Raw genomic sequence first — 27,665 nt, 5'->3', positions numbered from 1 at the left:
TGCACGAGCGGCCTGCGCACTCTGATCAGCGAGTCTATGAGACTCGCCTGATCACAGATCGGAGCAAGGGATCGATCCCGACCCCTTACCACATGATCAGCTGTCAGCCAATGACAGCTGATCGTGTGATCACAACAGAACCAGTAAACGGCTATTTTTCCTCCTCGCGTCACCGGCGGCCTTGAGAGGGACTTCAGTCCCGATCACGGCGAGCTGGGGCCAGCTCATCAGTGCCCACCTTCCCGTGCCACCCAAGTATAGGAAAAAGTGCCACCCATCAGTGCCCATTGTGCCACCTATCAGTGCCCACAATCTGCCTCAACAAACAGTGCTGCACCTCAGTGCCACATATCCGTGCCCATCAGTGTCATCTACCAGTGCCCAGCAGTGTCACCTATCAGAGCCACCTGTCAGTGACCATCAGTCCCATCTATCAGAGGTACCCATCAGTGCCCATTAGTGCCACCCATCAGTGCCATCTTATCTGTGCCCATCAGTACTGCCTTATCTGTGCCTATCGGTGCCACCTTATCTGTGCCTATCGGTGCAGCCTCATCAGCGCATTTCAATGAAGGAGAAAAATAACCTGTTTGCAAAATTTTATAACATACTATTAAACATGATTTTTTATTTTGCATTTTTTTTGTTTGTTTAGCAAAAAATAAAACTCCCAGCTGTAATTAAATACCACCAAAAGAAAGCTCCATTTGTGGGGAAAAAATTATAAAAATTTCATTTGGGTATAGTGTTGTATGGCCGCGCAATTGTCATTCAAAGTGCATCAGCGCTGAAAGCTGAAAATTGGTCTGGGCAGGAGGGGGGTTTAAGTGCCCAGTAAGCAAGTGGTTAAGGCTGAATTCACACATGTGCAGTGCGAACTCCAGCTCTTTTTTTGTCTGAGTAGAGAAAAAACAGCTGTTCAGCGGTGCCTCTCCATTGTAGCTGTGGATCAGCTGAGCAGGGAGAGGGGGAGGTGTAGTGAGGAGGGGGAGAGAATTCCTGTTCACAACGGAACGCATATGCGAATCAGATGCATTCCCATAGAAGATAATATTCTTGCAATTCGCACCACAATGCCCAGAGAATACACACTGTTTTGGGCAATGCGGAGTATGAATGCAACGCACATAAGTGAACCAGCCTCATTCAAATGAACGTTTTTTAAAATGTCATGCGAATTGGATGCGGTATAAGCCACATCCAATTCGGATAGGTGTGAACCCAGTCTAAGTGTCCAAGCAAGGCTACAAGCATGACTCTACAAATAATATATTTTGGAGGGTGCAAATGCAATCCAAGTCATTGGACATTACACAAAGGGGACACCCAAAATGGTTGATACTGGGGAGTTGGATCACATGACAATTGGTTACCAGAAAACAAGGCATCCCTGTTTCCTTATAAGATTTTAAATTTATTTTATAAAAAGAAAGACCGAAATAAACTGCATTGGCTAGGAACACAACCAGGAATAATAGTGGTGTTAAGAGTCCCCAAGAGATACAAGGAACCACTGGAAACCAACCCAGACTCCATCCATAACTGAAATATTACCAGTTGGTGGAGTCTTTATAGAAGACACAAGAGAAGGATAAAGGAGAAACAATGAAACTAAGCGAATAGGCTGAAGTTGCATGATCCAGTGCCTACATCTACTTCTGTCATCCATAATACTGCTGCAGTTTACCAGGTGGCATATGAACCTACAGTTGGATATAAAAAGTCCACACACCCCTGTTAAACTGTCAGGTTTCTGTGCTGTAAAAAAATGAGACAAAGATAAATAGTTTCAGAACTTTTTCCACCTTTAATGTGACCTATAACTGTACAATTTAGTTGAACAACAAACTGAAATCTTTTAGGTGGAGGCAAGTAAAAATAAAAACGCTAAAATAATATTATGATTGCATAAGTGTGCACACCCTTAACCACTTCGCATCCAGGCCAATCCTGACACTTTGCTCCTACATGTAAAAATCATCACTATTTTTCCTAGAAAATTACATAGAACCCCCAAATATTATATGTTTTTTTTTTAGCAAAGACCCTAGAGAATTCAATGACGGTCATTGCAACTTTTTACTTCACAAGGAATTTGCGCAATTTTTCAAACTTTTATTTTTTTCAATAAAAAAACTCATGCTTTAAAAAATACAAAAAACAGTAAAGTTAGCCCATTTTTTTGCATAATGTGAAAGAAGAAGTTACGCCGAGTAAATAGATACCTAACATGTCACACTTCAAAACTGCACACGCTCGTGGAATGGCTCCAAACTTCGGTACTTAGCAATCCCCGTAAGTGACGCTTTAAACCACGTGTGTGGTTTGAACACCATTTTCATATGTGGGCGGGACTTACGTATACGTTCGCTTCTGCGTGCGAACACACAGGGACAGGGGCACTTTAAAAAATAATAATAATTTTATTGTTAATTTTATTTTAAACATTTTTATATTGACACTTTTAAAAAAAATAATTTTTGATCGCTTTTATTCCTATTACAAGGAATGTAAATAGCCCTTGTAATAGGAATATGACATGCCAGGACCCCGTCAATAAGATCCCACATCTCACCTCTAGGCTGGGAAGCCTAAAATAAATAAAAAAAAGATCACGGCTTCCCAGCCGAGGTGGCGCAGTTTTTTTGAATGCAGAGGCCGGGCGTGATGTCATAACATCGCCCCCAGGCTCCAACGATCATAGAGACTCTGGCAACCATCTGGTCCACTGGAAATCTCTATGCTCAACATCTGGGGCTGGCGGATCCATTCTCCGACTCGCCGATTGCAGCAGTGAGTCAATAGAGGCACAGGGGGAGTCCCCTTCCGCCGCCCACAAGAAAAATCAAGCAGTGGGACAGCCGCTATGACCATTCTGATGCTGCATGGAATCGCCGGCTAAAAATGCCGATATCTGAATGATGACTGTAGCTACAAGAGAATCGGCACATAGTGTGCCCATTTCAAGAGAATCGGTACATAGTGTAATCTCATTTATTATAAACAGAACACCCCCCATACATAACAGGACCCCTTAGTAAAACTGCGTACACTATGTGCCGATTCTCTTGCATTTTATGACATTGCTGTGGAACCTCTGCATTTCTGGATACTTGTGGGTGATGATGATGAGGAGATAGGATGCTGCTCTCTGGCATCTGGTTGTCTTGAATGCTCATATACTTAGAGGAGTCTGGTGAGTTTGACCCCCTGGGGGAGTGTGCAGCACTTCGGTGGATTGTCTTTCACATCTCGGTGATAGGTGCACTTTCTGAATATTTTGGAGTCTACACTCAGAACCATCTCTCCTCTGAATTGAACTGTCTCACTGCATCACTCACTATTTATAAACTGCACTGTGTGGGGAAGACCACACATTGTGATATTGGCTCAATATCGTATGGAGCGCTGTTTTAGTAACTCTGTTTTCAGTAATTTGACAGTGAATATTCCGTTATTTTTTTAAAGATTTTCAATTTTTGTCCTGCTACCTGTTTGTTTGAGGACTGATCTGGAACTGAGTGGGTGTTTTGTTTAGGCCATTGAGTACACCTTTTGTTTTTACATTTTCCCACATGCTTTTGGGAGACTTCAGATGTTTTTGTCAAAATTTAGCCAGGCTTGGATGTTTTTCTTCCTAAGAAAAGTCTTGTCACTATACCCCAGACATTTGAAGAATACAGGAGATTGTTGTCGCATGTAACATACAGCCAAGTAGTTGCCAGATATTCCTGCAGCTTCTTTAATGTTGCTCTAAGACTCTTGGCATCACCCCTAACCAGTTTTCTTCTGGTCTTTTCATCAATTTTGGAGGGACGTCAAGATCACTGTTGAGACATATTTTCTCCACTTGAGGACGGTCTTCACTGTGTTGCATGGTAGATCTAATGCCTTGAAAATTATTTTGTACCAGTCTCCTAATACCTTTTAACAATGAGATCCCCCTGATGCTTAAGAAGCTCTCTGCAGACCATGGCTTTTGCTGTAGGATGTGACTAAGAAAATGTCAGGAAAGACCTACTAGAAAAGCTGAACTTTATTTGGGGTTTATTAGAGGCACGTTAGTTGATGGCAGGTGTGTACCGACTTGTATTTACTATGAGTTTGGATGGATTGCTCAATTCTTAACCCAGCTATAAGAGGTTGTGCACACTTATGCAACCACATTCTATTTTTTTTTTTTTTACTATCTCCCCCTAAACTATTTCAGTTTGTTTTCCAACTGAGATGCAGTTTATAGGTCACATTAAAGGTGGAAAATGTTCTGAAATTATTTATCTTTGTCTCATTTTTTTAACATCACATAAACCTGACACTTTAACAGAGCTGTGTAGACTTTTATATCCACTGTATACAACTTGGTCAACTTCATTAAAAAAAAAAAAATTGCTTTGCGAATTCAGGGGAAAGCAATAAGTTTACTTTAAATCCAGTTTGTGCTGCATCTAATAATTACCTTCCCTTTGTTCATTCACCATTCTCTGCTGGAAGTCAAGCAGCTCTAAAGAAAAACTCTCAATAATCAGCACTGTTCTATGAGAGGAGGGAGTAAGTCACATAATCCAACCATTTGTAAGAACCTGGTATCTTCCTTTCTTTTTTCTCTTCCCCCCCCCCCCCCCCCCCCCGGTGTTTCCAGCAGGAGTTGAACAGCAAAGTTTGATGAAACGCCTGTAAAGCATGATGTATTACGTCCTTATTGTCTGTGCCCCTTTCGTTAACCAGAGTTCACAAGTGAACAGATTCTAAAACTGGAAACAAATGGTGTTATTCGATAACCTCACAACCGCCAGTAACAAGAAATTCAGACACACTAAAATATACAGATGCACAAAATTCGACCCATGACTGTGTTATACATCTAAATGAATTGAGGCCTTACGCTGCTGATAAGAAACACTTATGCTGTTGAGAAACACTAGATGCACAGAATGAAGCATGTTCACGTTAAAATGTTTTATGATTTTTACTATTCATTACTGTAATTTGGTAGGTACAGCCTTAAGTATACCAAAACATTTTTTTCATTGGAGTATGTCCTGCCCGATTCAAACTGCAAATAGACAGTTAAAAGATTAAATAAACACTATACATAACAATGAAACAAACTGGAATGTGTATATATTCCAAATGTATGTGGAAAAATTAGACTCTTGACAGGACAATATAATAATTTTTTTCCATTGTGATACAAAGATATACAGGAGGATTGGACAGTGGTAACCAAAACCCGTAGGCCAGCAGTTTAGTAGTAAAGCAATATCAAGAGCATATTTAGAATCACAGAAGGGTGAGACTTATGTCCCTTAATGGACTTTGAGGAAAAGGTTTTGCAGGGAATACAAAATCTTATTTTTGCTTTTGATCTTTAAGGGACACAGAAGTTCGAAAACCTCCATCAATATGTCCAACAGTAGTACAACTCAGGCGTGGGCAACAAAACCAAAAAACACCTAACAGGTCCAACTAAATCATCCGTCTGTCTACAGCTCAAAAGGCCAAATGAGGGACCTTATGCCCCAAGCTAACATTAGGTGAGGCAAAAACATCTAGCTGCTAAAATGCACAAAAAGCACTCAAAGCCCTGTTAGAGCAAGTCTTAACTGGAAAGGGGAGATCTCAATCCTTGAAAACATAAGCCTGAAAAATGGTATAACAAAGCCACTTAAAATTGGTGGAACAAACAGCCAGGGCACCCTACCAGGGACCATCCATAAAGACAAAAAAGGGGTGGATTTACTGAAGCTGGAGAGTGCAAAATCTGATGCAGCTCTGCACAGAAACCAATCACCTTCCATTTTTTTTCTGGCAAAGTTAATTGAACAAGTTAAGGAAGCTGATTGGCTACCATGCGCTCTTGGATCAAATTTAGAGGATATTAATTTTACCTGCAGGTAAGCTTTATTATAAGCTTACCTGTAGGTAATAATAGGCAAAAGAGTTTACTACCGCTGTAAACTAGAAGCATTAGTGTAATGCTACTTGATTAACAGAGACAGTGTGTAACCCACACTATCGTGGGTTTGTCCAGTTTGCTGCTGAATAGGGAGGGCAGGAGGTCCACACATCCAGTGTCTCCCACCTGCAACACAGGTCCCAGAACACCACTGGGTGCAGAGAACCAATGTTCTGGTTCCAGACACTGTTGGCTGAGAAAATCTGTCCACCAGTGGTCCATGTTGGGAATGTACAGGGCTCACAAAACAGACACATGTCTTTCTGCCCAAGACAGGATTTGTTCTACCTCTCCTTAGTAAACAGGCTGCAGTAAACCCCCTCCCAAAAACATTCTGCAGCAGGGATTGAGGCAATGACTGCTTGGTCCAAAAAAGACAAGAGAGAGCGCACAATGGATATCAGCTATACATGAAAGGTGCACATGAAAATTAGAGGTTAGGGAGTGCTGAGATTGCTGGGAACAAAACTTGAGCTTTAGAGCCTGGGATACCACCTCATACCTTTAGGCATCCAGGATGCAAGACTTCTAAATGTCTAGAATCAAACATGTTGCAGCTAAAGTGGAAGGTCACTTCTAGGGTCACCCCACCTTGTCCAGTCCAGCTGGGGCTAATTGCAGTGATGACCTAAAGCCAAGGCTAAGGATATATACACCATATATCTGTAAATAAGGTGGAAAGACCACCTGTAGCTACCAGGTAAAGATTATTGAAGAGGTAAAAGTTGTTAGAAGAAACCATAGATTAAGTCTTGAGTCAGTGGAACAGGAGAAACACTTGTACCCTCTTAGAATACTAGTACAAAATTAAGGCATGTTAATGGAAAGACAAGGGTTGGAACTTTTATTTACCAAGGTCTGAGCTTTCTGTAGCCAGCAGTATAACTTTCAGAAATCCTGCATCACTCCTTGGGCAAGAGAGAAACCACCGTACACACAGCACATCTACAAAACATTCTTGCATTACCACATACTTCTTGCATGGTCTTGTGCCGATGCAATTGTCCTATACCAGCAGCTAGACAGCTCTACCTCCAGATCTGCATTTAAATCTATCCAAGCCAGTTTACATCCAGGACTATTTGTATAGCTGCTTGTACTGACAATTAAAGACTTCAAGCATTGGATTTGAGAGCTGTAGATAGGAGGTGGAGCTCAGATAAAAGGGTAAATCCAGAAGTATAGCAGCTTGAACATCACAGGAGGTGTTTACTTTTTGTACCTATCTCCTCTCTACATGTATTAGAATCCTTCATCTGTGTTGTTTCTGCATGCACACCCAATTGTCCATAGTGCTAGGATATACCCATTCCCTTACATTCATCAGCAGAGTTTAAAGGGAAGCTATAGTCTATTTTCCGTGATTACATATTTTGAGCCATAAGAAAGCATTTTTTTTTTGCCTTACTGCTTGTTTTACGATTTTTTTTTTATTACATAGAGGTCAATTGGCATTCTAGCGGCTGAATATGAAAACCATTTACACTTAGGCTCCATTTATACTTAAAATACAGCCATACTGCTAATATGAATAATGTCTTGGGCTGATTATTTCTGAGATACTCTCAATTTTGAGTATTGGTTATTATTTGGTAATTTCTGAACTTGAGGAGGACAAAAAGCCATTCAGGGAGTTAAAGAAGTCTATTACCACACAGCTATTATTCTTCAAGATATAGCCCGCCTTAATATTTTGACGTCAATATAAGCAGTGTGGCAGACTGGCATTGCGGAACAGCAATGTACAATTGCTGTGCAGCACTATAATGCAGGAAGTATAGGAAACATATTAAATGGCCCAATATTGCCATATTATTACATATATAATAGATAAGATGATTAACCCAGCCAAACATAACTACCTACAAAACGCTTTAAAAAGACTATTAGATTCCCTTTAAATAGACCAGCGCGTAATGTAATCGCAAAGTAGTGTGTGTAGAGGTCGACCGATATGGGTTTTTCTCTGGCCGATGCCGATATTTAGAAATCATGGCGGCCGATAGCCGATATATGATGCCGATTTTTTTGGGCCGATATGTTAGGCCGATTTTTATTTTATTTATTTCTTTTTTTCCTTTTTTATTTATTATTATTTTTTTTTTAATCCCCTTGATCTAACATACCTTTCCCATTGGGCGTTTTTCAGGCGCTTTTGGGCTAAAAATAGCGCCTGTAAAGTGCCTGCAAAATGGCTCCCCTGCAGTCTGTGTGAAAGACGGAGTGCTTTCACACTGAGGCGATGCGCAGGCAGGATCTGAAAAAAAAGTCCTGCAAGCAGTACGTTTGGAGTGGTGTATACCGCTTCTCCACCACTCCTGCCCATTGATATGAATGGGCACCACTGCCGAAGCGCATGCAATGCGATTTGGCAGCAGTGCTTCATGGGCGCATTTAACCTCTTCCTCGGCCGCTAGCTGGGTTATATGTGCCCCACTAGCAGCCAAATAGCACCGCTAAAATGATGGTAAAGAGCCGCTAAAACTTGCATTTTACCATCAACGCTCCAGTGTGAAAGCAGCCTTCATAAGTGATACAGAAAATTTCTTACATTTAAACATTTATTAAACAAAACAAACCTCCAATCAGTTTACTTGTATGTATGATTTAGATAAAAAAAAAAAAAAAAACCTATGTATTAAATAAAAACAGGTAGTCAAAACTTTTGGACGAAAAAAAAAAATGGGCTAACTTTACTGTTTTTATTTATTTTATTTTTAAATAGTGTATTTTTTTCCCCAAAAAAATGCATTTGAAAGACCTCTGTGCAAATGCCGTGTGACATAAAATATTGCAACAACCGCTATTTTATTCCCTAGGATCTCTGCTAAAAAAATATATATAATTTTTGGGGGGTCTAAGTGATTTTCTGGCAGAAAATACAGGATTTTTACTTGTAAGCAACAAGTGTCAGAAAAGATTTAGTCTTTAAATGGTTAAACTGAGAACTTCTACACACAGAGATGATTTCATTCATTCAAGTGTAAACATTGTATCATTTAGTTCTTTTCTTGGCAGACTGCCCAGAGAGGAGGAAAGGGTTGCTATGACAACTCAGGGAACTCACACTGACTTCTATACAGAAGTCATTTCAAAGTCCCCCTGTAGTTCTAAATCGGCTTTTTATCAGCACAATCGGGCGATGCCGATTATTTAAAAAATGGCAAATATCGGCCGATATATCGGCCGGCCGATATATCGGTTGACCTCTAAGTGTGTGTGTACTGAAAATACATATCCGATGACAGATTTATCAGCAAGACTGCCAGAGAGGTGATCCTATACAGATTTTACAGAGGAATGTACAAAGTAACCTACAAAAAAACATAAGGGCTTATATATGTTGTAAATGTAATCACCATCATACAAAAGTTAAAAAAAAAAAAAAAAGTATTACTAATATTGTTTCTCAGGAAAATAAACTGCCAGCATGTAAAAAGTTTAAATCGTATATAATGAACCCCAACCCCCCAAAAATGTAATAGATTGCAGTTTACCAGCCCTTAGATGTGGTGGCTGCATTTGTTTTCAATACTCAGACTTCCTTTTTTTGACCTGGTAATGCTGCAAATGACACACTTCCTGTCCCACTCACTTCACTGGAAATATGGAGGCAGCCATGGTGTTCACATAGACTGTATTTTGTCCATCCAGACAAACATGTCTGCCTTTTGTTTATCTCCTATTACATATTAGTTAATGGAATTAGTTGATTGCACAAGAAAAATAAGATGTGACGAATTTTCAGATTACAAATCTGTGACAAAAACACATTGTTTCCTGTAAGATCAATGGGTATTTTCTGTACCTTTTTTTTATGGGTCTAGATATGCTATTTTTTAAAGGAGCTTTCTAACTAAATTCAAACTTTCCTATAGTGAAGACAGATTTGGTTGTGCTTTCAGTGTCTCCGATTGCTCTTTCCAGTCATCCCGGATAACCTTTCTGCACTATATCACCCTTGATAAGATCCTACAGGGGCCTCATGGTGAATATGAAGACATATATATATATATATATATATATATATATATATATATATCAGATGTACAGAGTTGTTAATTTGGAAATTTTTAACCTGCAAAAGGATGAAGAGCAAAGAACTTTAAGTGGGTTGTGCCCACAATGTGCATATTTGATGCAGTGATGTTCATCTATGACAGGATGATAACTTTAAAAAGTTATGTTTTGTAGACTGCTCCAGGATAAGGGCTCTTCAAACAGAGTGTCATACCTATTGCAAGACATAAAAGAGCAGCAAATGTGACAAAAGACACATTATTGCCTATTCTTAATATAGAAACGCCAAGACTAATTTCACAGCACACCCAAAAAATTCTCAGGAACCATTTTACTGAAAGCGTCATATAGCCATTTTTTTTTTTTTTCCAAGCATGCCTGAAAATCTCTCAGCAGTGATAAGGAGTCTTACTGCACTTGAGTGCCTGTTTATTCTCGACCTCTACATAGAAGAAACCGATTTTCTGCATGGTCAGTCCTGACTCTTTCAGTGTTCTTTGCCATCAACTATCCCTCCATGTATCTAGTAGAACACAAGAAAAACTGAGATTCAAAATGGCTCTTAAATTGGAAAAAGAAAATAATAAAAAAGCAAATGACAGCAGTCCAAGATAAAACAAAAGCACAACTGCAGGTTCTGCAGCAACGAGTAATAAATAATCTGGAAAATATCCTTGAAATTCCAAATTCATACAAAAAAATATATATGACTATCCAGATATAACTTGAGCTGTACATTTCCTGAAAGGGTGGCGAGTAGTACCTGGTGTCCTCGGATTTATCCAATAGTAACAAAGAGATAAGACTTATGAAGTGACAAGTGTGGAGAGTTTAAATGTACGCACATCCTGTGTCTTCACAGTGTACAGCTCTGTGCTCTCCTCAATAAGTCCTGTGTATCTCTGAAGCTTTCCATTCCCAAGTATTATGAGCCGATGAGGAAACACAAATATGAGACCAAAATATAGTAGTAATGACAAAAGTAATTGATGAAAGTAGAGAAATTTAAGAGAGTCATTTAGTTCCTTTCCTGTACAAATACAGTCTCTTGAGGACACAAGCCTGCTTCCTGTAATGTGATGTCATAGTCCAAATGCGAGAGTTTTCGTCTGGGAAAGTTTGTTAGGAGCTCAAATCGCTCATTGGGGTAACCGTTTAGCTGAACGTGTTTTACCAAAGCCTGCCAGGAAAGAGGAAAACAATGTTACAAACAAATGGCATCATAAAACCATATCGTGCTGCAAAATCACATATCAGCACCCTGATCCAAAAACGTTGTTCAATACAGCCAAGCTATTACACCATGGCAAAGCCAGCAATATTATTTATCATTCAGCCGCTCAGCACCTCCCAAAATCTGTATAACATACCCTCAACCCTTCAAACCGAATTAGACTCTTCCTTTCCCTCACAGTAGTCACCAATGCTATATAAAGAACAGCTGTTAGGCAAGCAACTGAATTCACATACAGATATCATGTTGGGTCTTGGTGCAGTAGATCTCAGCGCAGTGCTTTTGGTACCAAACGTAAGAAAAAATAAGCTGCTAATTCTTAAGTGCCCCTTCATCAATCTCTACTGTAAAACAGACCCTATAACTCTATTCTCAAGTACCAAACCCTAAAAAAATTTGCAGTGAAATCCTAAAAATGCCCCATAACACTTAACCTCAATCCAAACTCTACCCTTTAAACCACATGCTGGCAACACACTAGATCATTTTATTATTTTAATTAAATACTGTTATATTATATTGTTGATCAACGTCCACTCCGTTTTATTGTGGTGATGCTTAAAATCAGAAAGTGTTTGTGGTCAAAGGTTTTTGAAAGCATCAAATATGGCAAATATACAGTATGTCCAGCAAAACAGTTGACCTTACCCCTAAAATGCTCCAATCCCCTCTGGCAGTATATTAAAGCAGGGGTTGACAAATTTGCTTGGAATCTAGGAGCCAGCTTAAAAAGTTAGGCGCCAGGTCCGTGACGGCGATCCGGATCTATCCCTGGCCTGACATGGAGACGAGTGAGGGGAAGATAGCAGCGCCGTCGCCGCCCCCCCCCCCCCCCCCCCCGTCTCCAAGTCATTGCCCATAGCTCTTAGAGGGACATTTTATTTATTTTTTTCAAATGACAATTTTTTTTTTCAATTGCATTTTAGTGTAAATATGAGATCCGAGGTCTCTCTGACCCCAGATCTCATATTTAAGAGGACCTGTCATGCTTTTTCTATTACAAGGGATTTTTACATTCCTTGTAATAAGAATAAAAGTGACACAACATTTTTTTTAAAAGAACAGTGGAAAAAAAAAAAAGTTAAAATAAGCAGAAAAAATAATAAATTTTAAACGCGCCCTGTCCTGCCCGCATATAAAATCGGTGTTCGAACCACACATAGGAGGTAGCGCCGTGATCGGTAGAGCGAGAGCAATAATTCTAGCCCCAGACCTCCTCTGTAACTCAAAACGTGCAACCTGTAGAATTTTTTTAAACGTCGCCTATAGAGATTTTAAAGGGTAAAAGTTTGTCGCCATTCCATGAGCGGGTGCAATTTTGAAGCGTGACATGTTGGGTATCAATTTACTCGGCGTAACATTATCTTTCACAATATAAAAAATAATTGGGCTAACTTTACTGTTGTCTTATTTTTTTATTAACCAAATTATTTTTCCCAACAAAAGTGCGCTTGTAAGTCCGCTGCACAAATACGGTGTGACAGACAGTATTGCAACAACCACCATTTTATTCTCTAGGGTGTTAGAATAAAAAATATATATAATGTTTAGGGGGTTCTAAATAAAGGGAAGAAGAGGCAGGTAATATAAAACAGGCAGAGGAAACTTCATTAGCATTGCTGGTTTGTCATACCAACGGCGACCACAAGAGGGCGCCAGATTCCATAAGGAATCGTAGGACCGCAGAAGGCCTCAAAGCCGCGGCCTAAATTTTCGCCCGACGCGATCACACTGGGGGGGTCCACAGAGACAGGATACCCCCAGCTGTGCTGCCCCAGGCGCGAGGTCGCCATTTCTAGTCGCCAATGCGACCTGGCGCCCGGGTTTTGTCGAGCCCTGTATTAAAGGATACATTTTCCTTTTCGGAAAATAAATACACATATTTTTGCAGAAAAGGGAGGGATCGGGGGAACTGGTGGCACAAGCAGGAAAATATTACATGTTCCACACTGAATACGGGGAGGGAGTTGAATATGCAACATGTCCCAAAAGGTGAACTTATCCTTCAATCCAGTGTAGGAGTCACTAGCAATGAAACAGAACTAAAACCACTAAACTGACACAGTGGGGTTGATTTACTAAAATTGGAAAGTACAAAATCTGATGCAGCTTCAAAAGTTTAGCTTGTTCAATTAAGCTTTGATAAAAAAAAAAAAAAAACAAAAAAAAACTTAAAGCTGGTTTCTATGCAGAGCTGCAGCAGATTTAGCACTCTCCAGTTTTAGTAAATCAACCCCATTGAGTGTGTGTAGACAGATATACACATATACAGTTAGATCCATATATATTTGGAAACTGGCACATTTCATTTTTCTGTACTGTAATAAAATACTTGTATTAACTTCTGACACGTGTTTTAAAGGTACTTTCAAATGGACTATACTTACCATTAATTTGGCCTTCTCTGGTAATGTAATCTGTTCCCTTTTCCCATCAGGGTACCTTAACATTAACTTTGCTTTGGGTCCTAATGAGAACAAAATGAAGAAAAGTTGAAATTTAGGCAGAACAAAGAAGATCACTTTTTATTTTGGTATCCTTAAATCTAGGAAGTACAATCTACAACCTAAGAGCAGTCACAGGGGTCTTCCTAAGACTATCACAACAAAGGGGAAGCAAGTAGCTGAAATTGAATTCCAACAGTACCCAAAGTACAAAACAGGCTTAGAAACATTGAGGTAGCCCATCCGTAAACACTCGATGCAGGTTCATAATCCAAACAGCAAGTGTAAACAGCACAATTCCTTGAGCATATTACATGTCAGTCCATCACAACAAGATCCTGGAAAGAAATCTGATTTGACAAGAGGAAGTGTACAGTACTCACCATTATTATCAGCACAATCTTCTTCTGCATGGTCTGGATTCCTGCTATCCTCTTCTAAGCAAGATTCAGTCGGAGATTTGAGAGGCTTTTCTAGGTGTGCTTGCTGGCTTGGAAAGTCTGCTTCCACTGTGGCATCTTCCAAAGGCTCTGACTGCTCCTCTCTTCTGTGATTGGCGTTTTTAGATGTGGCCTTCTTAGCTTTACTACTGCAAGTCTCTGGCTCTGGCAATGTTTCCACAGGTGGCCCGTCTTCATCTTCATGGTCAGATCCACATACAGAGATGAATTCTTCACTGCCAGAATACAGTTCAGGGTCCGACTCCTCCTCATACTGAGAAGTCTGCTTTGTTGATGTAGAGTCAAAATGGGTTTCCTGTAGGGATGCACGTATTGCTGCTTCTAGTTGGCTGTCTTCACTGGCATCTATGAGGCTCTCCTAAAAAGGATCAACGTACATCAGATAAATTAAGTCATAGAAGATAATTCTACATAAAATAAAATCTTCATAACTGCAGGACTTTAGTGTGATGCTGAAACCATGTATCAGCTTTACAGTACTTAGCCTAGACACATCTGTTACCCCTCACCCAGTTACTGCGGCCACATCTCGTAGATGTACAAATGCCGTCCCCAATCAAAATGGCTCCATCCTCCTATCTGACCACTCTTTAGGTCCAATGAAGACAACTGGTACCAGCAGATTGCTCTGCTTTTTTTTACAGGGGTTGTGGATGTAGAATTCAAAGTTCTGAAAAATCTCATTGCATAAGCAGCAAGTACTAGTGACATCAGATTTGCACAAAAAAAGTGAACAATTTCAATAAAATTGAACCACAAAACCAGGATAAGGAGGGACTTTAGAGGTGCACAAACACAAAGACAAGAACAAAAAGGAGTAATCTCAAGATAAAAATTACAAAAACTTTATAGATCCATAGATGAAAAACATATAAAATCTTATATTCATCTTTGTACATAAAGAAAGAGTCAAATCATGATGATTTGTTATATTATGTGCCACTATTGCATGTATTGTCTGCTATGTACCTACTCAATCATGGCAAATAAATACTTGTTCACGTTTTTCACTTTTCGACTCCTTCGATTAGCTAAAATATACACACCTCATTTAAAGTCCCTTTCTTTATGTACTTGATTAGGGGTGGAGATGCATGTTATCATGCATCTCATTCAAAGTCCCAAAAACCCCTCTATTATATTCATCTTTGGATCAATAAAACATTTTCTTGAGATTACACACACCTTTTTGTTCTATGTGTGTTTGAGCACCTCTAAAGTCCCTCCTTTTGCTGGTTTTGTGGTTCCATTAGTTTAACTGGGATGTGGTGCTCATTATATCATGGTGTGTCCATTTGTAATTTCAATAAAAATGTTTATATTCTATATTGAGTGAAAAGTGGCAAGAAGCAACCTTGGCATAAACAGAGACCTGTTTATTGAGATGCTGGTCAGCATTCCCATAGAGATTTCCAGGACACAAAACACTACATTAGCTGACCTCTATTGAATTTATCCATAGATGTAAAAAAATTATTTACATAACCACTTCATGACCGTTGTATGCACGTACAGTACCTTCAAACTTTCCACATTTTGTCGTGTTACAACCAAGAACGTAAAATTTATTTTAGGTGATAGACTAACACAAAGTGGCACAAAATTGTGAAGTGGAAGGAAGATGATAAAAACTGTTTTCACTTTTTTTTTTTTACAAAGAAATATCTGAACAGTGTGTGTGCTTTTGTATTCAGCCCCCTTTAATCTGATACCCCTAAACAAAATATAGTGGAAGCAATTGCATTCAGAAGTCACCTAATTAGTAAATAGAGAGTTTAAACTCATTATAAATAGAGCTGTTCTGAGAAGCCCTTAGAGGTTTGTTAGAGAACCTTAGTGAACAAACAGCATCATGAAGGCCAAGGAACACACCAGACAGGTCAGGGATGAAGTTGTGGAGAAGTTTAAAGCAGAGTTAGGTTATAAAAAAAAATATCCCAAGCTTTGAACATCTCACAGAGCACTGTTAAATCTATAATTCCAAAACTAGGCAGAGTATGGAACAAGTGCAAACCTACCAAAACATGCCCGTCCACCTAAACTGACAGACCGGCAGGGAGGGCATTAATCAGAGAAGCAGCCAAGAGGCAAATGGTAACCTCGGAGGAGCTGCAGAGATCCCCAGCTCAAGTGGGAGAATCTGTCTACAGGACAACTATTAGTCGTGCACTCCACAAATCTGGCCTATATGGAAGAGTGGCAAGATGAAAGCCATTGTTGAAAGCCATAAGTCTTCCAGTTTGCGAGAAGCCATGTGGGGGATATAGCAAATATGTATAAAGTGCTCAGGTCAGATGAGACCAAACTTGAACTTTTTGGCCTAAAAGCAAAATGATATGTGAGGCTGGAAAACTAACATTGCACATAATCCTGAATACACTATCCCCACCGTGAAACATGGTGGTGGCAGCATCATGTTGTGGGGATGCTTTTCCTCAGCAAGGACAGGGAATTTGGTCAGAGTTGATGGGAAGATGGATGGAGCCAAATACAGAGCAATCTTAGAAGAAAACCTGTTAGTCTGCAAAAGACTTGAGACTGGGGCGGAGGTTCACCTTCCAGCAGAACAATGACCCTAAACATACAGCCAAACCTACAATGGAATGGTTTGTATCCAAGCATATTCATGTGTTAGAATGGCCCAGTCAAGGTTCAGACCTAAATACAATTGAGAATCAGTGGCAAGAGTTGAAAATTGCTGTTACCAGACGTTCTCCATCCAATCTGACAGAACTTGAGCAATTTTGCAAAGAACGGGCAAACATTTAACTCTCTATACGTGCAAAGCTGGTAGAGATATACCAAAAAAAGACTTGCAGCTGTAATTGCAGTAAAAGGCGGTCCTACAAAGTATTGACTTGGGGGGGCTGAATACAAATGCACACCACATTTTTCAGATATTTGTAAAACACTTCGAAAACCATTTATAATTTACCATCCACTTCACAATTATGTGCCAATTTGTGTTGGTCTATCACATAAAATCCCAATAAAATACATTTTGTTTTTTGGTTGTAAAATGACAAAATTTATAACATTTCAAGGGGTATGAATACTTTTTCAAGGCACTGTATACGTCCTGGGGAAGTGGTGGTGATATTAGGATCACGGCTGCAGCTGCATTCTTTTAAGCCAGTGTTGGTTTCAAGCACTGATCTTATTCTCTCTGGAGAAGAGAAGCTTCAGGGGGGGGATATGATTTACATTTATAAATACCATATTGGTGACCCTACAATAGGGATAAAACTTTTTCGCAGAAGGGAGTTTAATTGGCATCCGCAGGCCGTCATATGACGTCCTCAGCTTTGTGGGGTTATATCTGAATGATGCATGATGCTACAGACATTCAGATATCGGCATTTTCAGCCGGCGATTCTCTACACCACAAGAATGATCATAGTGGCTGTTCCGCCGCTTAATCGTTCTTACGGGCGGCGAAAGGGGACATCCCCCCCCTCCTGCCGCCCTCCGGTGCTTCTAACGACTCACCGCAGCAATTGGCGAGTTGGACAGAGGATCTGCAAGCCCCGGATGTTGATCATAGAGATTTCCGGCGGACCAGATGGTCACCAGAGTCTCTATGATCATCAGAGGCCGGGCGCGATGTTATGATGTCACACCCGGCCTCTATGTTCAGAAAAATGGCGCCGCCTCGGCTGGGAAGCAGTGATCTTTTTTTTTATTTCAGGCTTCCCAGCTTAGTTGTGAGATGTGGGGTCTTACTGACCCCACATCTCACTGTAAAGAGTACACATTCCTTTTTTGTAAAATTAACAATAAAAAAAAAAAACATTTTTAAAGCGCCCATGGCCTCGTGTGCTCGCACGCAGACACGAAAGCATATGCAAGTGCCGCTCACATATGAAAACTGTGTTCAAAACACATGTGAGGTGTCGCCGAGATCGGTAGAGTGAGGGCAATAATTCTAGCCCTAGACCTCCTTTTTACATGTAGGAGCGAAGTGTCAGAATTGGCCTGGATGCGAAGTGATTAACAAGACACGTGGCCACTAATTACATTTTTTACCTTCAATTACTTTTATTGGTAGAAGTCGGGTTCTTACAACAAAATGAAATCGAATAAACTTTACGATGTACAGCGTTTTACATAGATAAGTTGTTGTGTAACATCTCCATCATTTGCAAATATAACATAACAAAGGAGGAACAGAGAGCAAATTTGTACCTCTATAACCTTGGTATTCCAATAAACTATTTCAATAACTAGTGAACTAAGAAATTAGTATGCTCATAAGAACCGTAAAAGTGAGATGTATACCATGTAATCCAGCTAGACCATTTTGTTCTCATCTTTTGATAATTACCCTGGGTTGCTGCAAACAACAATTCATATGTAGCATGGGTGTTGTCTCTTGAACTTCCTTAAGTGAGGGCGGAGTTACTTCCATCCAGTGACGTAATATCACTAATCTAGTGCTGAGGATGATATGTGTGACTATGGTTCTAGTTTGTGGAGAAATCTGTTCTATACCCAAGGATAATATTGCCATAGCTGCGTTAGGGGTAGTTTGCGATCCAGTAAGTTGAGAGATCAAGTTAAATATTTTTGAACATAATGAGTGTAGGGTTGGGCAGTTCCACTGGACATGGTGCAACATACTGATTCCGTAACATTCCCTCCAGCATAGGGGGAATTTTGTGGGTTGAATTTAGAAATTCTATATGGAGTCAAGTACCACCTCAACAATATTTTATGAGTTACTTCCCAAAGGTTAGCACTTTTGGTTGCATTAAAGGTATTTTGCAGGGCTTTTTCCCATTGTATTTCAGGGTACCTTGCACCAAGTTCCCGCTCCCATGCCTTGATATTAGTAGATTTTTCAAAATTTGTCTTAGAGTGCAAAAGACATTAGAACAGGGAGATTCCCTTGATATTGGTTTGGTGGTTTGTAAGGTAAATTACTGCTTGCCAAGGTAATGTGTCGAGGTAGGGAGTTTTTTTTTTTAAGAAAGTGGGCTATTTGAAGATATCTGTAATGGTCGTTATCTTCAAGGCCATATTCTATTTGCAGTGCTTCAAACATTTTAGGTGTCGGCCCCACCATTAAATCTGTTGTTGTTTTGATACCTCTGGCCGCCCAGTGTGTTATGTTTAGGTCTGGAATTAATAATGGAATACACAAAATTGTAAATGGTATAAGGTTTCAATTTCTGATCTGAGAATTCTAGAGATGAAAACATTTTCCATATTTGTGAGGTGGCCACCATAGTGATTGACAGATTTGCATGTACCTGTGGGAGGAGTTTACAGGATGAAATAAGATCTACCAGATCATTCCCAGGGATCTGTGACTTCTCTAATTCCACCCATCTGGGGCCATACGAGCAAGAGAACCACACTAATTGAAATTTGAAGAAAAGAGGTTTAACCTTAAACTATGTAGAGGGTTCTTTACTGTAAGACCGACAAGGATGTGGAATTCTCTTCCACAGGCAGTGGTCTCAGCAGGGAGCATCAATCGTTTTTTGAAACTATTAGATAAGCACCTGAGCGACCACAACATACAGGGATATACAATGTAATACTGACGTATAATTACACACAGGTTGGACTTGATGGGCTTGTGTCTTTTTTCAACCTCACCTACTATGTAACCATCTAACAAGTAGCGGAAGCATTTTCAAGCTCTCCCGTCCCACCGGGGAGCCGAGGGGCACTGTGGGCAGCCACACCAGTTGACCAATGTCCATTCCCCATGTCTCACTGGTGTTTGAAACCAGAAGTGACAAGTATTTTGTCACTTGTGGATTCGGTCTTATGCAAAAATGAGCAGCCGATCAAACCAATCTAAGTTTGATCAGCTGCTTTGGCGTGCAGAGTCTAATAGATTAGGGTCTAATAGACACCAAAGCTCGCAGTAAAGAGTAACTGTCACTGCCAATGCTATCACAAAGAATATAGTTCAGCTATTTTGATAGTGGAAAAAACAAAAAGGTAAAGTTTAAAATTCTCTTTTTTTATTATTTTAGTTTAAAATGCTTCCGCCTTCTGCCCCCCCCCTGTTCACAAGCAAATGCAAAGGTGTAAACAGCGATCACACTACATATGTGAGGTACCACTGAGAATTTTAGCGTGGGAGTAATAATTTTAGCTCCAGGCCTCCTGTTTAACTCTAACCTGGTAACCTGTAAAGGCTTTTAAATAGACACAATTTAAAAATTAGTCACTTCCGGTTTTTGGTGGAATGCACGCCAGCGGCGGTGTTTCTTGTTGCAATGCTTTGCTAAACCCATGCCTGTTTTAACCTACATTTTGTAAGTACCTTTTTTATCTGCACAATAAATACCTTTACCAAGCAGTACTTCACTATAGTACCATTCCTTTTGTTGTTTTGGGCACTATGATAAACACTTGTCATGAGCATTAAAGATCTCCCTGGTATCCTGATGTGAATAGCCATCCTTGGCCAACACTCAAAGCCTTCAACATCCCCTAGACTGAAAAGCTGGGGGGGGGGGGTCCATTCCATTCAGTGAGTGGGGACACAGCAGGGATTGTGGCGCACTTCGAGTTTGGGGCATGATCTCCCTTTATAAATTGGAGCACATCATTCACCAATATATGGACATTCACCTACTTATGAATTGTTTTCACAATTTTATTTTAAATGGTTGCCTATGGATAATTTTAGTTTGTCACCATTCTACAAGCACATAAAAGCGTCCCGTTAGGTATCCATTTACTCAATGCATCATCATCTTTTATATTTTACAAAAAAAAACATGTTTTTATTGTGTTTTATATTTTTGCATTTTAAAAAGAATGCAACCAACATTTAATTCTCCACAGCCTTTGGTAAACTGGTTATGTCACATTGAACAAATAGTTTGGTCTTAATGTAGACCACAGACCAAAACCATTTTTTATATTTTTGGATAAAGTAAGGGAAGGTAATATAACCCAGTTTTTTTTGTTTTGCCCTTCATGCCATTTGGAGTGGGAGGGGGAACTAGTTTCCCCCTTGGGATATTTACCCTCTGTTCATCTTCTAGTAGCTCAAACGTTTGTGATAACAGTAACTTTCACTTTGGGTGATAACAGTCACCAGGACAAAGAGAGGGTGAATCTTGACAACAAGAGCACAGACAGCAATAAAAACCCGACAGGTGTTCTAATCCTGCTCCAATCTACCCAAAAAAAAAAAAAAAAAAAGTTTTTGCCTTTATAGTTATACTTTAATAAAATAAAAAAATAAAAACTGATTTGGTTTTAGGACATACAGCATAAATAGAATTTACCTACAAACTGTATATGAAAATAACATATAAAAAGGTATAATGTCTTCCTACTTACAGAACGTGGTCGCTTCTTAGGTGGACTGCTGGAAAGACCATCAAGCTGGCCATGTTCCCCTAAGAATCCAGTAATTTGCTCCAAGAAGGAACTCACATCTAATTTCTGCCACTCAACCATCTTCTGACCTATTTACAGTAAAATGGCAGTCAGTGAGTTCATGGAGGAACCAATCAGAGAGCAAAATGGGCTCCCAAATCACACTCACCTGTGCGAGGGTCAAGAATGGAAACATATGGGAAATCAGATAACTTGTAGAATTGAATGTACCTCTGTCCTTCTTCACTATCATGATATACCTGTGCAATTAAAGCATGGGACATTGTCACCAAACACCAGAAAATATAAAACAAAAAACTTATGAACCAGCAGTTACGACAGTGTTAAAGTGTGGTCACCAACAGTTATAGTACAACAGCTAGTAAAACTGGAAAAAAAATAAAATGGATTGAGTGGTCCACAGCAATCAAAATAGGTGACAGTTTTCCTTTTCTTACACTGAAAACTGGAATACTTAGGAATCCCTTTTGTTTCAGCAACAGAAACAGCTAGTAGTATGTCAATAAACGATGACACTTTTTTCATCACATCAGAGACACCACAACTATCTATCTTGGCCATCACTCAGGCTAGCCATAGATTTGTTGAATTTAAAATGAAAATTCTTTGCGAAAGAATGTTCTAAGTTAATTTATTTTTCTGATCATTAACAGGTCACATCTACATTCATTTTCAACCGCAGTGACAAGAAAATTTGAAGGAGCAAGTGCCCCACCTTAGATGGGAGATTGGCTATACCAGACTGCCAGAAATATTATATAGCCACGCAATTATTGAAAGCACATTGGTGGCTCTGTACATATTCCTCCAACCCATTCACAGTGTTCTATGGTCCATGGAAGCATTTCAGTCTCTACTATATGAACTTGAATCAATCCTTAGATCATAGGAGCTGGAGTCAGACAGACGAGCTGATGATGTCAAAACCACTGACTCAGCCAATTAGAGAAAGCTTTGTATATATTACTAGAACACATTGCTTTCCATGAATGGCTTAGCACCACTCAAAAAGCCTCTACTGTGTTCCATGTAGGAGACGAAGTCTCATTTCACACAAGGAACACAGTGCAGTATGCCCTATGTAGCTGAGGCTACACACAGTTCATACAGTGGCCTCATATGGTAGTAAGGGACATAGTTAATTTGGACAGTTTGGCCCAAACAAACTATGTAAAAAAAAACTGGAGTTCAGCTTTAAGCTAGAAGATAAATCATTCTCCCAGTCCCAACAGGCAGGTCCTGCGTTCGGCAAAAGTGTGAAATACACAAAAGTACATGGGTCAGAAATTAGGTGTCTTTGCCGAGCAGTCTGAAAGCAAAATTATTTCAGTGAAGAAAGTGGTCTGGAGAACGTATATCTCTGGGAGAGTGGAGAACAGGTCTACAGGTTTATTTGTGGAGTGTATCCAGTCAGGGTGGATCTTTCACGGAAAAATGTAGCTCTTGAAAAAAAATAGCTAGATACAGGTTGGGTGTAATGCCAACAATTCTTTAAAATGTTTGCTGACATTTCTGGTTCAAAATCTGGGTTTAACCACTTCAATACAGGGCCTTCCTTCCCAGCCCAATTTTCAGCTTTCATCACTCTCGCACTTTCAATGACAATTGCGCGGTCATGCTACACTGTACCCAAATGAAATTTTTATCATTTTGTTCGCACAAATAGAGCTTTATTTTGGTCGTATTTATTCACTACTCCGTTTTTTATTTTTTGTGATATAAGCGCAAAAAAAAGCGGAAATTTGGAAAAAAAACAATATTTTCTTTTTTCGATTTTAAAAGAAATCCAATCAAATCAAATTTTGTCATAAATTTAAGCCAAAATGTATTCTGCTACATGTTTTTGGTAAAAAAAAATCCGTTAAGTGTATAACAATTGGTTTGTGTGATCACGGACATATGTACGCAAACGATCATGTACATATGTGTGCAGGTGATCACGTACATATGTGTGCAGATAATCATTGGAACATATGATTTTAGTGGGACATATGTGGGGGACATGTGTTTTTTTTATTTGGGGACATGTGTGGTGACATGTGTATTGTGGTGACGTGTGTTTACACTGTAGGTTTATACTAGACTGGTGATCAGTTAGTAAAAAGCTATAAAAACAGCTCATACTCACTGATCACCAGCCAGCTGCAGCGATCTGCTCTCCTCTCCTCTCCTCAGCGATGACTTCTGTGTGAGGAGAGGAGAGCAGATTGCCTAGCAACCGGCTGTTTGTTTACATCACATGACAGCCGTGATTGGACGCGGCCATAATGTGATCAGGAGGACCAATCATAGAGCCCTCCTGCCGATCCGAGATGCGCCGTGTCCGGGTGACACGAGCACATCGGGATCGCGCCGCTGCGCGGGCACGCGCGATCCCCCTCCTTCTGAAGGGCGTTCCTGAACATCCTCTCAGAAGTAGAAAGCTCCCACCCAGCCGTATATGTACATTGGCCAGGTGGGAAGTGGTTAAGCAAAGAGTTTGAAGGGGCCCAGGACTGAGGAGAAATTCATATACAGTGCCTTGCGAAAGTATTCGGCCCCCTTGAACTTTTCAACCTTTTGCCACATTTCAGGCTTCAAACATAAAGATATAAAATTTTTATTTTTTGTGAAGAATCACCAACAAGTGGGACACAATTGTGAAGTGGAACGAAATCTATTGTATTTTTGAAATGTTTTTAACCAATAAAAAAATGAAAAGTGGGGCGTGCAAAATTATTCGGCCCCCTTGCGTTAATACTTTGTAGAGCCACCTTTTGCTGCGATTACAGCTACAAGTCGCTTGGGGTATGTATCTATCAGTTTTGCACATCGAGAGACTGAAATTCTTGCCCATTCTTCCTTGCAAAACAGCTCGAGCTCAGTGAGGTTGGATGGAGAGTGTTTGTGAACCGCAGTTTTCAGCTCTTTCCACAGATTCTCGATTGGATCCAGGCCTGGACTTTGACCTACGTTTATTTGTGAACCATTCCTTTGTAGATTTTGCTATATGTTTGGGATCATTGTCTTGTTGGAAGATAAATCTCCGTCCCAGTTTCAGGTCTTTTGCAGACTCCAACAGGTTTTCATCCAGAATGGTCCTGTATTTGGCTGCATCCATCTTCCCCTCAATTTTAACCATCTTCCCTGTCCCTGTTGAAGAAAAGCAGGCCCAAACCATGATGCTGCCACCACCATGTTTGACAGTGGGGATGGTGTGTTGAGGGTGATGAGCTGTGTTGCTTTTACGCCAAACATATCGTTTTGCATTGTGGGCAAAAAGTTTGATTTTGGTTTCATCTGACCAGAGCACCTTCTTCCACATGTTTGGTGTGTCTCCCAGGTGGCTTGTGGCAAACTTTAGACGAGACTTTTTATGGATATCTTTGAGAAATGGCTTTTTTCTTGCCACTCTTCCATAAAGGCCAGATTTGTGCAGTGTACGACTGATTGTTTTCCTATGGACAGACTCTCCCACCTCAGCTGTAGTTCTCTGCAGTTCATCCAGAGTGATCATGGGCCTCTTGGCTGCATCTCTGATCAGTCTTCTCCTTGTCTGAGCTGAAAGTTTAGAGGGACGGCCAGGTCTTGGTAGATTTGCAGTGGTCTGATACTCCTTCCATTTCAAAATGATGGCTTGCACAGTGCTCCTTGGGATATTTAATGCTTGGGAAATCTTTTTGTATCCAAATCCGGCTTTAAACTTCTCCACAACAGTATTACGGACCTGCCTGGTGTGTTCCTTGGTCTTCATGATGCTCTCTGCGCTTTCAACAGAACCCTGAGACTATCACAGACCAGGTGCATTTATACAGAGACTTGATTACACACAGGTGGATTCTATTTATCACCATCAGTCATTTAGGACAACATTGGATCATTCAGAAATCCTCGCTGAACTTCTGGAGTGAGTTTGCTGCACTGAAAGTAAAGGGGCCGAATAATTTTGCACGCACCACTTTTCAGTTTTTTATTCGCTGAAAAAGTTAAAATTATCCAATAGATTTCGTTCCACTTCACAATTGTGTCCCACTTGTTGGTGATTCTTCACAAAAAATTAAAATTTTATATCTTTATGTTTGAAGCCTGAAATGTGGCAAAAGGTTGAAAAGTTCAAGGGGGCCGAATACTTTCGCAAGGCACTGTACCTGCAGACTGTCACAAAGTATTTGAAGTCAGAAGCTGTAATTAAGTGGGCCAACCCAGGGCATGCGTGTTAAAATTAAGCAATGGCAGTGAATGTGGTGGATGGTACAAAAAAGCCTGTTCAATTCCCACCCATGACAGAAAATTTTTACTGATAAATAAAGCTTTCACTTCAACTTGATGGTGAATAAAAAAAATAAAAAAAAATTGACTGTCCACAGCTAAATTCATCCGGTTCAGCAGGGACAAATTTTGCTCCACGTATGGGTAACCCTGGTCTATCGAACGACTTGTTTACAACCAGCCTGTTGGGTTTTTCCTGAATGATTAGTGCTCCCGGCTATAGCCGGCAACACTAATCATTGTGTTCTGCTGCCAGGGAAGGCTCCCCGCCAGCAGAACACAATAGTGCAGAGGGAGGAATTCTCCCATTAACATGGTCAAGCAATTTTCTTTCCTTCCACCCCTGGTGGAAGGAAAAGAAATAGCATAATCTATGGGTCCCTAAGTTGCAGACTGTTACCTTGCTCTACTTGCCTAGACAATTCTCGGATTACAGTTACATACAATAGACAATAAAGGGATTCTAAGCCTTAAACATTTTTTTACCTTAATGCAAAATGTTTAGGCAATGTATTGTCCCCTCACCCCCCCTCCCCTTATGCTTACCCGAGTCCTCAGCTCTGTGCCTGTCCGCAGCGGCTCTCTCCTCTCACTTCCCAGTCTCACAGGCTATGCAGTCAGTCAAATCCTGTCACAAGGGAGCAGAGGTGAGGCCGAGCTGCACAGTTTGTGTTTATGGATACAGGAGATCGAGTCCGCAGGTGTGCCTTGATAGGAAGAGGCTTCCTACGCATACTGAGAAGAAGTGGAGCCAGAAGCACCGGCAGGGATCTAAGAGGAGGTTTGGGGCTGCTCTGTGCAATTCTATTGCACAGCGCAGACGAGTATCAGCCTGTCTGGTATTGCAAAAAAAAAAAAAACATTATATATATATATATATATATATATATATATATGACCGAGTTTACAATTTATAAAAAGGACTGACAAGCATTGTCTCCTAGTGCAGTGGTTCTCAATCTCAGTCCTCAAGTACCCCAAGGGGCCATGTTTTCAGGTTTCCTTTACTTTTCACAGCTGCTTTAAATCCATATCAATGACATGGTATTGATCAGAGCTATTTTATCTAAGGGAAGTTCCCAAAACATGGGCCCGTTGTGAGTACTTGAAGACTGTAGGTTGAGAACCACTGTCCTAGTGGACAAACATAAGAGATTTTTATGAATCTAGGACCACTTGAGATGGATAGGGCTAGCCGCCAATGTCTAGAGATGGGACTGGTAGCTGCCCCAAGGATGTACTCAAGGCTTGAACCATTTCTATAACCAATTCAATAATAATGTATGAAGCGGAATCGATTTTTCTAATTTTATCTTTTTCCTTCCTGTCTGATAGCCATTATATGCTTTGTCCTTTTCTTTCTGGCCATTCCATATACTACACATGCTGGTCATGTTCTCTTAGACATGAGGTTCTGTATAATGAGGATGAAGTTCCCAAGGTATGCCGCCTTCCATAGGGGTTAACGAATACTTATGAAATGTGATAGCATCACATATAACCTCAGAACTTGAATTTCATTCTCTGTTTACTGCAACATATTTTATTCTGGTCTGATAACTATACTTCTGCCATTGGTCTAACACTGTAAAATGTTTGAGAATAAAATGGAACTCATAAAAATATGGACTTGGTTGCACATTCATTTGAAACTCAAAAACAATTGAACAGGGAAAAAAAATTATATATATATATATATTAACCGTGGAAGATCATCTACCTGCCAGAAGATGAAATGTTCCCGTATTATAGACTTTACAGAGTCATTACTCCATATATCCCGATTCAGGCACTGGCAGGCAAAGTCCTGCACATTTCTGTATGTTAATCATCAGCCATTTGTTCTTTAGCTGTCCACATTCTTTAGCCTGTGGGTTAGAAACAAAAACATAATGGCAAATAAGCATTATAAATATGCAACATTATCC

General features: G+C 40.1%; 1 protein-coding gene across 1 annotated transcript in view; it reads right to left on the bottom strand.

Annotated features, from left to right (window-relative positions):
• Nucleotides 1–4,941: 4,941 nt before the first annotated feature.
• UBXN7 (UBX domain protein 7) overlaps nt 4,942–27,665 on the bottom strand; it is a 34,285-nt gene continuing 11,561 nt past the window's right edge. Inside the window, 7 exon segments of the mRNA XM_077485160.1 lie at nt 4,942–11,156; nt 13,598–13,677; nt 14,038–14,473; nt 21,430–21,557; nt 21,638–21,728; nt 27,458–27,553; nt 27,555–27,605. Of these exon segments, the coding sequence (XP_077341286.1) occupies nt 10,995–11,156; nt 13,598–13,677; nt 14,038–14,473; nt 21,430–21,557; nt 21,638–21,728; nt 27,458–27,553; nt 27,555–27,605 (1,044 nt within the window). The 3' untranslated portion in view covers nt 4,942–10,994.

The sequence above is a fragment of the Lithobates pipiens genome, unplaced genomic scaffold (assembly GCF_037356315.1).
Source record: "Lithobates pipiens isolate NorthernLeopardFrog02 unplaced genomic scaffold, aLitPip1_a1.2 Scaffold_18, whole genome shotgun sequence".
Taxonomy (NCBI): Eukaryota; Metazoa; Chordata; class Amphibia; order Anura; family Ranidae; genus Lithobates; species Lithobates pipiens.
Note: the sequence above shows the minus strand (reverse complement) of the source record. Positions and strands in the feature narration are given on the sequence as shown.